The sequence below is a fragment of the Crocodylus siamensis genome, chromosome 5 (genome assembly GCF_052110815.1).
Source record: "Crocodylus siamensis isolate JL-2025a chromosome 5, ASM5211081v1, whole genome shotgun sequence".
Taxonomy (NCBI): Eukaryota; Metazoa; Chordata; order Crocodylia; family Crocodylidae; genus Crocodylus; species Crocodylus siamensis.
This window is the reverse complement of record NC_143399.1, coordinates 38,987,907-39,001,094: the sequence shown is the minus strand read 5'-3', so window position 1 is coordinate 39,001,094 and position 13,188 is coordinate 38,987,907. Positions and strand designations below refer to the sequence as shown.

At 61.6% G+C, this 13,188-nt stretch overlaps 3 protein-coding genes across 4 annotated transcripts; all 3 read right to left on the bottom strand.

The window, feature by feature from the left end:
* LOC149863836 (ferritin heavy chain A-like) lies at nucleotides 1-2,623 on the bottom strand. The gene is made up of 4 exons (XM_090047657.1): nucleotides 2,366-2,623; nucleotides 926-1,072; nucleotides 555-680; nucleotides 1-294 (listed from the first exon to the last, which is right to left on the bottom strand). The coding sequence occupies exons 1-4, from the start codon at nucleotides 2,465-2,467 to the stop codon at nucleotides 139-141; spliced, it is 531 nt and encodes a 176-aa protein (XP_089903783.1). The 5' UTR covers nucleotides 2,468-2,623; the 3' UTR covers nucleotides 1-138.
* On the bottom strand, nucleotides 2,604-6,763 carry LOC149863835 (apoptosis regulator BAX-like). Its single transcript, XM_090047654.1, has 6 exons — nucleotides 5,721-6,763; nucleotides 5,125-5,176; nucleotides 4,785-4,946; nucleotides 4,539-4,671; nucleotides 4,290-4,388; nucleotides 2,604-2,741 (listed from the first exon to the last, which is right to left on the bottom strand). The coding sequence occupies exons 1-6, from the start codon at nucleotides 5,953-5,955 to the stop codon at nucleotides 2,685-2,687; spliced, it is 738 nt and encodes a 245-aa protein (XP_089903780.1). The 5' UTR covers nucleotides 5,956-6,763; the 3' UTR covers nucleotides 2,604-2,684.
* Nucleotides 6,764-6,911: 148 nt separating this feature from the next.
* LOC149863834 (apoptosis regulator BAX-like) lies at nucleotides 6,912-13,130 on the bottom strand. Of its 2 annotated transcripts, XM_090047655.1 has the most exons (6): nucleotides 13,018-13,130; nucleotides 12,021-12,069; nucleotides 11,110-11,277; nucleotides 10,689-10,824; nucleotides 9,427-9,531; nucleotides 6,912-8,806 (listed from the first exon to the last, which is right to left on the bottom strand). In XM_090047655.1, exons 1-6 carry the CDS (start codon nucleotides 13,085-13,087, stop codon nucleotides 8,705-8,707), a joined length of 630 nt encoding a protein of 209 aa, XP_089903781.1. In that variant the 5' UTR covers nucleotides 13,088-13,130; the 3' UTR covers nucleotides 6,912-8,704. The 2 variants fall into 2 exon arrangements, with proteins under 2 accessions (XP_089903781.1, XP_089903782.1); XM_090047656.1 differs by lacking the exon at nucleotides 13,018-13,130 and having other exon boundaries at nucleotides 12,021-12,592.
* Between the last annotated feature and the right edge of the window lie 58 nt (nucleotides 13,131-13,188).

Genomic DNA, 13,188 nt, shown 5'->3' with positions numbered 1-13,188 from the left:
TTTTACACTGAACCCTTTTTTATTGGAGTCATGCGGGTAGGTGGGTAGACAGACAGACAGCCACCCACCCAGCCAGCAGGCAGGCCCCCTTGGGTGGGGCAGTGGGGATTGTGGGGCTCAGAGGGGGGCCCCCTGGGCTCAGCTGCTGCTGCCCTCCAGGCTGTGCTTGTCAAAGAGGTACTCGCCCAGTCCCCCCTGGGGACCCAGGCGGTGCAGGTTAGTGATATAGTCGCCCAGCTTCTTGATGGCTTTCACTTGCTCATCCAGGTAGTGGGACTCCAGGAGGTCACAGAGCTGCAGGCAGAAGATGGGGGTAAGATGTCGAGCCTAAAAGTCAGGTGCTGGGGCATGTATGGGTCCTGTGCCCCCCTGGAGTGCCGGGGGGACATAACCTTAGCATGGTAGGGATAGGGTCTGTGCTGCCCCTATGGGTTGAGGGGAGGAATGGGAGGGTCCCTGGTAGAGTGTGTGTGGGGCGGACAGATCACTCCAGGGTTGGAGGGAGGTGAGGTCCCCAGGGGTGTCATACATGGAGGAGGTGGGGCACCACTCACATGGGGGTCAGCCTTCTCGGAAGCCAGTCGGTGCAGATCCAGCAGGGCCTGGTTGACAGTCTTCTCCAGCTGCAGCGCAGCCTCCATGGCCTCCAGTGTGGAGCCCCAAGCATCTCGCTCTGGCTTCTAGTGGGAGGAGGGGGAACATGGAGAAGGGCAGGGCAGACGGATGCCCCTGGCACCTCCCCAGTGTTGCACCCACTTTGGTGCCCCCTGCTACCCACACAACCCCACCCCATCCTGGCCCTCGCCTCCTGTAGACCAACCCCCACCACCACCATACACACACTCCTTGTACCCCCAGCTATGTGGGGATCCATGACCTCACTGCCTCCCTGGTGCCTGCCCATCATGTCCCCAGGCCCACTAACCTTGATGTCCTGGAGCAGGACACGGCCTCCACGCTGGTTCTGGAAGCGCAGCAGGCGCTCAGCGTGCTCCCGCTCCTCATGTGACTGCTCCAGGAAGAAGTGGGCCACATGCTGCAGCGCCACGTCATCACGGTCAAAGTAGTACGACTGCAGGGGTGGGATGGACGGACAGGGTCAGGCCCTACCTCAGTTTCCCTAGCGTGCGTGCGTGTGTTGATGCATATCCACCAGCCCTGCCTCAGTTTCACCAGCCTACGTGCATGTCCACCAGCCTGTCCGTTTCCCCAGAGTGAATGCATGTTCATCCTCCAGCCCTGTCTCAGTTCCCTCCCCACAAGTTCCTTCCCCCACTGCCCCCCTACAGATGGAAGCCTCCTCAGTCACTCTGGAAAAGAGCTGCTTACCTGTTTCCCCAGACCCCCACATATCCCTAGACCCCCAGCCCAAGAGGCAGCTTCCTGCCAGAGCCTGTGACCCCTTGATCTGCCTCCCTCCCAGATCTGATGCACTGACCCCTCACCTCAAGCCCCAACCAACCCCTGCACCCCCAACACCCAGGACAGAGAATCCCCCTCCCCCAGGCAGCTGGAAAGACATGGGCATATAGGACAGAAGACACCAACCACCCCAGGGAAGACCTCTGAGTGGGAGGAGGGGGCAGGGAAGGTCCCAGCTGTGTGTGTGTTAGGGGCAACGTATGTGTGTGGGAGGGAAACAAGGGTCTGAATTATGTAGGGAGAAGGGCATGGGTCTCCCCCAGCTGCTCTCAGAGGCAAGAACAGGAGCTGGCTACTGGAAGGGAGGGAGGGAGGGAGCAGGGTCCTGCCCACCCAGGACAGTTATCTCTACCTGCCAGGCACAGCCTGCCCCACCCTGCCCCCTCCCTCTCCACAGCCACCAGTACCAGGCCAGGGGGAGGTACTGCAGCCAGGGGGCACTGGATCCAGCAGCACTGGGGTGTGGGGAGCACATGGCTGGGGAAGGGGAATCAGTCTCACCATGAAGGTGCAGGAAGGGGTACAGGGGAGATCACAAGGTCCCAGTGGGGGGCGCAGAATCTGGGGAGGCAGCAGGGATCTCAGGGAGGCAGCAGGGGGATGGGGGAGAGGATTATCCCAGGAAGCAGTGGGGGAAGCTGGAGGCTCAGGGAGGATCTCAGGAGGGTAATGGGGGGGATTTGGGGGCTGGGGGGGGGCCGAATCTAAGGGGCTGGTGGGGGAGTCCAGGGAACACAAGTGCTCTCAGGGCACAGGGAGGATCTGAGGGGGTAGGAGACATCTGAGGGCAGAGCACAGGGGTGAGGGATCTAGGGGTGTCAGGGGCAGTGTAGGGGTCTGGAGAGCACAGGAGGATGTCAGGTGTGGTATTCTGGAGCCCAAGGGAGGATCTAGGGGCACAGGGGATCGGGCTGGCAGCCCAGGGAAGGGCGCGGGGGCTCACCATGGACAGGTAGACATAGCTGGCGTACAGCTCCATGTTCACCATGCGGTTGATGGCGGCCTCGCAGTCGCGGTGGTAGTTCTGGCGCACCTGGGAGTCCATGGCCGGGGCAGATGCTGGTGCCGGGGGCGCTGGGGCGGGAGGAGGCTCCGTTCAAACACTGTTGAAGCAAGAGCCGGCTCTGCCCGCGAGCTCAGGCGGCGCCTCTTATAGCCGAGCCCGGCCCGGCCCGCCCTTGCCCCGCCCGAGCGGGAGAGGACAATGGCCCTCCCGGGCCCGGGAGGAAGCTCGGCAGCCCGGGCCTCCAGCGCTGCTCCCTTCAGCAGGGGGGGGACCCAGGCGGCCGGGCCGCGTGGGAGGGAGAGTGAGCCTTGCCCTGGAGGGGGGAACACAGGGCCTGAGTCAACATGTGTCGCATCAGCATGACTCAGCACTCGGGGGCCTTCGACCGGCCAGAGCCACATCCGCGCCCCACGCCCCGCTTGCGCTGCCCCTTACTCCCGACTGCACTCCCTGGCCATCCAGCCCTGCCAGTGCCTCTCGCTCCTGACCTGGCCCCTCACCAACCTGTAGCCCCTGCCCCCCGTGGTGCCCTTAACTCCCACCGCCAAACCCTGGTTCCTGCCCCCAGCCTGGCACCGCCCCTGGCTGTGGGGGTGGAGGGCTGCGTTGGGCATGTGCAGGGAGACCCCACACCACTGGGACCCCCGTCTGTCCTCATGCACCAGGTGCCTTTGGCTGAGCTCAGGCAGCCAGGCCTGCAAGGCCCGTCCAGGGCTGGGGGCCAATCTAAACCAGGCCCTGGTGCTGAGCCAACCAGCAAGGGTTCAGCACAGGCTGGCAGGGGACAGTGGAGTCAAACTGGTCAGGGACAAGGGGGTACACTGGGGCCCTGGTGTGTCTGGTCTGGGGTAAGGTCTGTGGATCTCACCCAGCATGGGGTAAGGGGGGGGGGCTAGTATTGCCCCAGCCTGTCCTTGCTGTCATCCCACCAGGTTTGGGTTGAAACAGCCTCCACTGCTCCGTGGGGGGAGGATTACTAATTGCTCAAGAGCTGGCTCTAGGGAGGGGCATTTATAGTCTGCCTGTGTCCCAGGCCTGGGCCAGGTCACCTGGGGCAGCTACTGGGGATGATGGCAGGTGGGGCAAGAAGAGGGGGTGGAGATCTGGGGCATGGGAGAGCAGCTCAGGGCTCTGGAGGAAGCTGGGTTGCAGCAGGAATAAGTGATAGTGGGGGAGGGGTAGGCTGGCAGCCAGCAGGACAGGGGACTCCTAGGGCACGGATATAGGGTGGGGGGCTGTCAGGGGCTGTGCTAGGCAGGCAGGGTAAAGGGGGTTATAGGAGCTCGGGTAGGCACTGGTTTCCTCCCTCCCACAACACTACAGCACCAGGAAGTTTTCCACCACTTCTTTATTTGCTCTCTCTCCTGCCTGTTTGTTGAGGGGGTGTGATGAGACTCTGAGCCCCCCCCCCCCCCGCCTTCTCTCTGCACAGCTGGGTCCGTGGTTCAGCGCCATGGAGCAGGTGGGGGTCTCCTCACTTCCCCCCCCGCCCCCTAGTCAGAGGCAAGGGGGTAGGTGAGGGCTGAGTCCTATCAGCAGAAAGGTGGGGTCAGTGGTTAGCTGGAGGCTTGGGGTTCCTGCCCCCCACCTCCCCACCCCAGCAGCACCCAGAGGAAAGGGGAGAGAGAAGTCTTGGGAGGACACCATGAAGGAGTGAGGGGCACCAGCAGGGCTGGCGGGGGGCATTAGCTAGAGTCCTTCCCCCACAAGCCAGCACCCAGGGGAGCAGGGGTGGAAAAATCTGCCCTAGCAAGGGGTCTAGGGCACTACTGTGAAGGGGATGTAGGGCACCCCAGAGGTGCTGCCAGTGGGAGCTGGGGTGGGGGGTCTTGGGTTGTGGGAGGGGGTTCCCTGCACTCACCCAGCCCCCCTGCTGTTGGATCCAGCCAGCGACCCTCTCCCGCAGAAACTCCAGGGCCCAGTCAACCACAGCCCAGAGGCAGCCAGAGCTGCTCAGAGCCTGAGAGGAGCCAAGCAGAAACAGAACCCAGGAGTCCAGGCCCCTGGACGACCACCCCCACCCCTCCCCAGTCCACAAGATCCCACTGCCCTCCCAGAGTAGGGAGAGACCCCAGGCATCCGGGCACCCCAGCACCCTCCCCTGATGTACCTGGAAGGCGACTCTGTACGTGAAGTAGAAGAAAACCACGACCCTTCCCCAGTTGATGCTGTCAGCAAACATTTCCTCTGCCACCTGGGCCAGCGCCTTCAGTGGGGGCTGCCCAGACATCATGCCTACCAGACTGAGGGTTTGGGGGAGCAGGTCAAACTAGGCCTGTAGGTCTGGAGTGAGGGGCACCAGCAGGGTTGGGGGGGCAAGGTTGGGAGGCAGGCACAATGTGTGGGTCCCACTCACCTGTCAATCTCAGGATTTCGGCTCATGTGCCTCCAGACCCGGAGCAGCCCCTCCAGCAGGGAGGTGACTGGGGGCTCGGTTGGGGTGATCTCCTCACCCCCCAGCTCTTGGATGGTCACTGGGCGGGGGCTCGGGCTCTGCTGGAAGAGGGTGAAGATGAACCTGCAACAGACCAGGCAGGGAAGGGTTTAATGGGGGTGGGGTGAGGGGGTGGAGGTAGCTGTGGGGTCCCCTCTGCCCACTGTGGGGGGATCTAGAGTCCACCTTCAGGTCTGGGCCAGACCCTTCCCCCCATCTCCAGAGCCTGGGGGATGTGGGGGTGGAAATCAGCCTCACTTACCCCCGGAGCAGGGCTCCCCCTATGTGCAGGATACAGGACAGGCTTTCGGCTCCTTGGAGAGATGGGGAGGGGTATGATGGGGGGGGCGCTGCTCTGGGTAGAACCCCAGTGTCCTGGCACCCAGCACCTGCCAGACCCCCCCCCCCCAAAGCTAGGAGAGAACTCGGGTGGTCCTGGCTCCCAGCACCTCCTGCTCTAACCCACTCTCCTCCCAGAGCTGGGAGAGAAGCCAGGTGTCTTGGTGCCCAGTGTCCCCTACCCACCAGACTACGCTGCACTCCCCCACCCAACAGTAGGAGAGAACCTGGGAGTTCTAGTTCCCAGCATTCCCTGCTCTTACCTACCAGACCCCACCTTTTCCCAACACCCCCCCAACTCAGTTCCCAGAATCCTGGTGCCCAGTGTCCCCACCCCACCCAATTTCCACACCCCACCCAGCCGCATCTCAGACAGAACCCAGGGGCTGATTCCCCACCACCACACTGAGTTTTAAGGTGGGTAACTCCAGCCCTTGGTGGCTTCCCGGAGAGAAGGGAAAGTGAAAGCATCCTTCATCTCCCCTCGCCCTGCTCCGGACGCCCAAGTTCCAGCTGTACCTGCCCCTGACCCCTCTGGCCTGGGTGCTGAGGGGGGCCCCATGCCCTGCTGAGCCTCCATCCTGGCCTGCCTGGCCCTGCTTCCCACCTCCGGTTCTTGGTCCCAGGCCAGACAGAGGCCAGGCCTCAGGGGCTGGGCTGAATGCACGGTCTGATGCAGGCAGGGGCAGAAGGCAAGGAGCAGACAGCACTTCTGTGCCACCTCCCAGGCCTCGCCAGCCAATAAGGTGGCCATGCCCCTCAGCCCAGCACCAGTATGGTCTCGGCAGGGGGGGCAGGCCCAGAGAGCAGTCTAGAGCTGCCCGTGCTCTCCAGCAATGCCCCCCCACCTTGAGGAACCCCCATCCCCTAGCATCATTCCTGGAGCAGCTGCCTGGGGACCCTGTGTGCCTAGAACACCCTCCCCCTGCCCCTGAGATCCCAGGGTGCCTCCATGGGAGGGGGAGATACTGAAGCCCCCAGCAATGGACAAGTGCCCCAAGTTCCCCATGAGTGAGGGAGTTTGGACAGGGCTTGCAGGGTCCTATTCTGGATGGGAGGTCCTGGGTGACAAGGGTCCCATCATGGAGGACATGTCATACAGAGCACCACCAGTGCCCTTCACTTCTGGCCCACAGCCCCCTGGCCCTCTAGCCCTGGCCACAGCAGATGGGAGCCAGACATGAGCTGGGAGCCAGGATTCCTGGGTTCTACCCCAACTTTGCCACCTCCTTATGCACTCTCCCCCTCTCCCCCACTGGTGCCTCAGTTTCCCCTGCTAGGATCTGTGAGGCTGGGCTTGTCCCTCCCCCCAGGTCCACACAGTTCCAGGCAGGAATCCCTGGTCTTAGTCTGGGGGGGACACCTACAAAGCAGAGGGCTGAGATCTCCATGGGGGGGCTACAGAGCTCAGTGCAGCAGGGACCCCTCTCCCAGTGTGTGGGTGCTTGTGGGGACCTATTCCCCCCCCAACATGGTTCCCTCTAGCCACAGGGCCATGACCTCAGAGGAAATGCCTCCCCTTCCAGTCTTCCCCCACCCCTATCACCCCAACCTCCACTGAACTGGGGGCACTGTCCAAAGAGAAGATTGCACACCCCACTCCTATTCCCCTCCACTTCATTACCCCACCCCACCCCACCCCCTAGCCAGGGGGAAACTGCTGGGGGAAAGTTTGCAGCCCTACCACCCCCAACAGAGACAGGCACAGGATTGGGTCCAGCGGGTTTATTTTCAAGTTCCCTTTTCCCTTGGCTCCAACCGTTACAAAGTACCCAGCAGGGCCATGCCCAGGTGGAGGTGCCTGCCACATCCATGGGGCTGGGGAGCCGAGGTCTCTCACTGCCCCCCACCCCCTCCTTCAGCCCTCCAGATGGGGCACCAGGCACAAAGGGAGTGTGGGGTAAGGATCAGGGTGGGTGCAAAATCATTTATGACAGCACTTCCTCCTGCTGTCACCAGCACGCTTTTCCCAAAAGCGGCTATCTTGCCTGGCCATGACATCACACTCCCCACCCAGTCCTGCCCCAGCAATGACATCACTGCTGTTCCCCTATTCATGACGCTGCCTCTCCCACACCTGTGACATCAGACTCCCCCCTTTCTGTGACACCACCTCCCTGCACCTGTGACATCACATACGCATGCCAGCTTGGTGTGACATCGTCTCCCATGCCCATGACATCATACCCTCCCTATATCCACCCTCTCCCCCACATTGAAGTACAGATCCACCCAACAGTTATTAAATTCATTGGCAGACCTACTGGATCCCTGCTCCCAGCCACACTGAGCCCCCTTGATCCCTGAGTTAGGGATCCCCCCAGTGCCAGTAAGCCCTGTCAGCAGGGGATCCCTTCTGATGCCCCTTCCCACCTCTCAGGGGGTGGAGGAGACTATGGGGCATCACTTCAGCCCCCGACAACCTTTCTTAGCACCAGCCACAGCCCATCCCATTGCCACATCAAGAAGAGAGTGGGGCTGCTTGGGGACAGAGCTCGCCCCCCCAAACACAAGGCCCTCTGGCTGAGACCACCAAGGAAAAGTTGGGGGTAGGAAAGGGGCCGTCTCATATGATCTGCCCCTATCCCCCAGCCCCTGAGAACACACAGTAGTAATACAGTTAGAGGAGGAAGGTGCAGGGGGACCTGGTGATCCCCACCCAGGGGCAAAGGGGTCACCCCAGCCTCCTATTACAGTACATGGCTCAGAGCAGGGGTGCCCAGATACTGGTGGGGGAGTTGAATGACTCCCCCACAAAAGCATGGAAGAAGTCATGCCCCCCACAAGCAGGGGGAGCTGATGATGCTAGCCAGGGGTGGGGGGTTCATCCCCTGCATGGGGGCATATGATCTCTCTTCCAGCAGGCAATTCACAGTGATGGGGGGCAGAAGGCACCCAAGATTGTCTGGGTGGGGGGGAAAGGCAGAGTGAACCCCACAAATCCCTCCCCCACCATGCTGCACCCCCCTAATGCCAGGTCTGGAGCCAGCCTGCAGCTCCCCAATGCTCTGCTTAGGGTGGGGGGAAAGTTGTCAAATGCTGGGGCAACCCCATGATGCCAGCTGGGCTCCAGGGCAGGGTGGGGAGGGCATCAGGAGGCCCCCCACACAAGCAGTTCTGGGTCCATGTGATGCCATCTCTGTGCAGAGCAGACCGCCCTGGTGGGATACAGTCTTGGCTGGACTCCTCATTCTGTCTCATGACCCAGCAGCACTCCACCCCAGAGCCAGGCACATCAGGGATGGATGACGGGGTGGGGATCCAAAGGAGAAACCAAAGTACATGTTCCCCAAAAGTCTCCGTATTAAAAAAAGAACCAAAAAAAAAAGGCACCAGGAGGGGGTGGAAGGAGGGATTTAAAAAAAGTCCCCCTTGAAAATGAGTATTGCAAAAATATTCACCCCCTGAGTCCGCTGTGGGGAGGAACGGCCAGGCCCCAGGCACCCCAGCCAGCGCAGCCCAGCTGGAGCAGGGCAGGGGCAGGGACCAGCCGGCCCCGGGGTCTAGGACATCTTCCAGATGGTGAGCGAGGCAGTGAGGACGCCAGCAGCAAAGATGGTGATGGTCTGCCAGGTGGGGGTGCCCAAGGTGGAGAGCAGGCCTTCCTGTGGAGGGGCAAAGAGGGGTGCGATCAGTGAGGAGGACAGTGGGGGGAGGGCTCGCACTCTCGCACTGATGGAGCAGGAAGATGCGTCTGGCTCTGGGGAGCAGGTGGCAGTAATGTAAAAAGTGCTGAGGAGGGGGTTACCTTGAAGCAGCAAGGTGGAGTGGGGAAAAGGGCTGGGACCCAGGATGCCTGGGTTCTCCCCCTGCTCTGGGGGGGGAGTGGAGTCTGCTGGTTAAAGCAGTGGTGGGGCAACCTTTTTGGCAGGGGGACCACAAATGAACCCTGCACCCACCCCCTAATACCATTCCAATCCTGTTCCTCTGCTCTGCTTTCTGCTCCCTGCTCTATTTGCTGTGGTCCTGTCTGTCCGGTCCTGTCTGCCACATGCCAGACAGAAGCTGCTTGTGCCCTTGTGGCACCCATGCTCCAGGCTGGCCACCCCTATGTTAAAGGGGTACTGCCAACCAGGACACCTAGGTTCTTTCCCAGCTCTGGGAGGAGAATGGGGTTTAAGGGGTTAGAGCAGCTCTGGGAGGGAGGTGGAAAGCACAGATGGCTGTGGCGCAGGTACCCAAAGGCAGCACGAACAGGCACTGGCTGCCCCAGAGCCACACTCACCCAGCCGCCCTGGGCCTGAATCCAGACCAGGACGTGCTCACGCAGGTACTCCATGGTCCAGCCTAGGATGGTGCGCACCAGCTCAGGGACCTTCGTGCACAGCGCCTGGCAGAGAGAGATGCGTCAGGGGCAGTGGCGGCCTGGTAGGACTGGGGGTGGGGGAGAAGACTCAGCTACGGAGGGAGGGGGGTACAGAGGGCAGCCGGGGGCTCATATGAGGATGTCCTGGGGTCTCTTAAACCTGGGCTCTGTCATCCAGCCCATGGGGTTCCCATAGGTCCAAAAATTTGGTGGTAAGAGAAGCAAAGGCACCACTCCCCTGCTGCCACATCTCCAGATACATGGGTAGCCCAGGCCCAGTGTGCTGGATCGGGTGTCGAATCTCAGCACACAAGGCTGGGCAGGACCTAATCCTAGTGCATGAGAACCAAAGGAGACAGCACCAGGGCCCCAGGACCTAATCCTGGTATGCAGGGGCAGGAAGGAGCAGTGTCAGTCTCCAAAGACCCATTCCCAGTGTGCCTGGAGAAGAGAGGACAGTGCTAGGCCTCCAGGATCCAATCCTACACAAAGGGGACAGCAACCCTCAGACCCAACTGTGGCATGCAGGGGTCAGAAAGAGGTGGTGTAAGGCCCCTGAAACCATGCAGGGGCTGGGCAGGGGGGGTGGTACCGGGCACCCAAACCCAGTCCTGGCACACAGAAGGTAGCATTGGACCCTCAGGACCCAATCCTGGTACATGGGAAGAGGGAGGAGACAGTGTCCCCAGGGCCCAAACCCAGGGCCCAGGACAGGGAGGGTGAAGGGCCAAGTCCCCAGGGCCCAATCCTGCTTGCAGACAGGCCCCACACTACTCATCCAGCTTGTAGGGCCAAAAAGTTAAGCACCACTGCCTACAACACACTGCCCCACCCTTATATCCCAGGCCCTAGAGACCTCAGACACCAAGGAACAGCCCCAGTCCCCCCAGGAAGCCAGTGTCACCTAGACACATCCCCATACCCCAGCTACATCTGAGCCCTAAGACCCTAGGACAATGGTGAGAGGCTCAAGCTACACCTAGGTCCAGGGCTTGATGGGCAGAGCCACAGGGCAGAGGAGAGCACTCCATGGAGGTGGGTGGAGAGGGGGAGCAGGGCATGCTAGCTAGTAGCAAGACAGGGCATGTGTGAGGGCAGCAGGAAGGGGCGGGGAGCGGGAAAGGGTGGGGGAGGTACAGGGAACTAAGACAGGCCACGGGAATCCCATGGGTGGCCCCCACCTTGAGGACCAGCTTGCAGGCGAAGTAGAAGAGGGCCACGACCCGACCCCAGTTGAAGGTCCCATCGGAGAACATCTCGGTGGCCACACGGAAGAACACCTCCTTGGGGGGCTGTGACCCCACCTGCTCGATCATCCTGCACAGCCATATAGGGGCAGTTAGATGGCGGGAGGGAACAGAAGAGCCCCTGGGGCCTAGAGAGAGGGCTGCTTCTCCCTTCCTCCTGTCTCACCTGCTCTAACCCACCACAGCCCACTGCCCTCCCAGAGCTGGGAGAGAACCCAGGTGTCTGGGCTCCCAGCTATCTTTCTTGTAACCCAGGAGGTTAGCCAACCTGCAGCTGGAGGGGGAAGGGTGAGGGAGACAATATCTAGGCTGGGGCCTGGTTGGGGAGTGAGGTGTGTGGTAGGGGGGTCTCCACCTCTGCAGGTCCATGTTGCTGTCCAGCTCGTCCCCGATGCGCCGCAGGCACTCGCTGAGGCGCTTGGTGTCATTGCTGCAGAGTGAAGCCTCAGGGCTGCCCAGGACCTCCCGGCCCAGCTCTACCGCCTGCAAGTCCCCACAGCGCTGGACTCGCTCCCGGATGAACCTGACAGGGAGAGAGGGAAGGGTCTCACGGGGGACACAGTACAAGATACAGGCCAATCCCATGCTATATTCCAGCCCTGGGACCCAGCACCATGTCACAGATGCATTCTCCTTGGATATCTCAGCCACTGGGACTGTTACACCAACACACAGTCCTCTCCCCTCAATATATCCCAGGCCCCAGGGTCCTCCAGCACTGAGACATGTCTGCCCTGTTCCTCCAGCACCCAACCCTGCTATATCCTAACCACCAGACACAGCCCCTACCCCCTAAATCCCAGCCCTGGGACCCACCACCGAGACACAGCCCCATTCCCTGCTATAACCAGCACCATGACATGGCCCTGTCCCCTACTATATCCCAGTCCTGAGAGCACAGAACCAAGACATGGCCCCGGCCCCAACTATATCCTAGCACCAAGACACAGCCCCGCCCCCCTCTATATCCCAGCACTGGGACATGGCCTCATCCTCCTCTATAATCCCAGCCCTTGGATCCAGCACCAAGACATGGCCCTATCTCTGTCCCCTGCCATATCCCAGCCTTGAGACCCATCACTGAGACAGCCCCAGTCCCCCACTCTATCCCAGCCCCTGGGACCCAGCACCAAGACATGGCCCTGTCCCGCGGTATAATCCCAGCCCTTGGGTCCAGCAGCAAGACATGGGGCCATCCCTGCCCCTGCCATATCCCAACCCTGAGACAGCCCCATCCCCTGCTACATGTTGAGAGATGCAACTCACCCTTTGAGCAAGATGTCTCCTGTGTGAAGTATCTGATCAGAAGAGGTCCCTGGCAGCACACAAGAATCCATTACCACCAGAGCAGCTTTACCAGGTAATGAAACCGACCACAAAGGGGCTTTGGCTCCCTTCACCCCCAGCTCCAACCCACCAGGCCTCACTGCTCCCCAAAGCCCAGAAAGAACCCAGACGTCCAGGCTCCCCGACTGCTGGCTTTAAAGTGAATGAATCAGTCCTAGAATCATAACCATAAATGTCGCCTGCCCGCTGCACTGTGGGGGCAGGGTGGGGCAGAACAGGGGTTTCAAGCCTGGGGCAGGGCTCTAGCACAGCTGCCTCACATCCTTCTGCCCTTCCTACCAGCCCTACCCCTCAGTATAGGGAAAGCCCACAGAATCTCTCTGGCCTCAGGCACCCCCAATGCTGCTCCCCAAAGTGTATGGTGGGGAAACATGCCCCTGAGCCCAGCCCCACTGAGGAAGCAGCTCTTTCCCCTGTAGGAAGGGGCCACACTCCACGTGGACAGCCTCTTGCAGCCCCACCTGCTGTGGGGCCTGCCCTTCCCCCACAGTCTCCCTTGGGGCCCCCTGCCCCCCCACAGGGTCTCCCCTCCCCCAGGCACCCCCATAGGATCTTTCCTCTCCCCACTGCTCCCCATGAGGTGCCCTTTTCTGCACCCCAACGGGGTCTTCCCTCCCTCCGCTGCCCCCATGAGATTCCTAGCCCTCTCCGCCCATCCCCATGAACCCTCTATACGGTCTCCCCTCCCCCTACTGCCCCCTATCAGGTCCCCTTGACCATGGACCCCCTGTAGGGTCTCTGCTCCCAAACGTACCCATATAGAATCTCCTCTCCCCCTATGGCATCCCCCTTCCCATGCATCCCCCCCTAGGATCACCCTCCCCCATGGACCCCCTACGAGGGGCCCCTCCCCTACTACCCCGCAGCACCTCCTCCGCCCCAGGGGTGCCCGCAGCCTCCCCCTCCCCCCACTCACCCCCTCCACCCGCGGGGGGCTCCACCGGCGCCTCCCCCCCGGACCCGCCTCCCTCCGCCGCCTCCGCCATGGCCACCCGCACCACGTGGTCCCGCTGCCGGCGCTGTCACGTGACCGGGGGGGGGGGAAGCAGCGGTCACGTGAGCGCGGGGTCGTCACGGCGGGATTTAA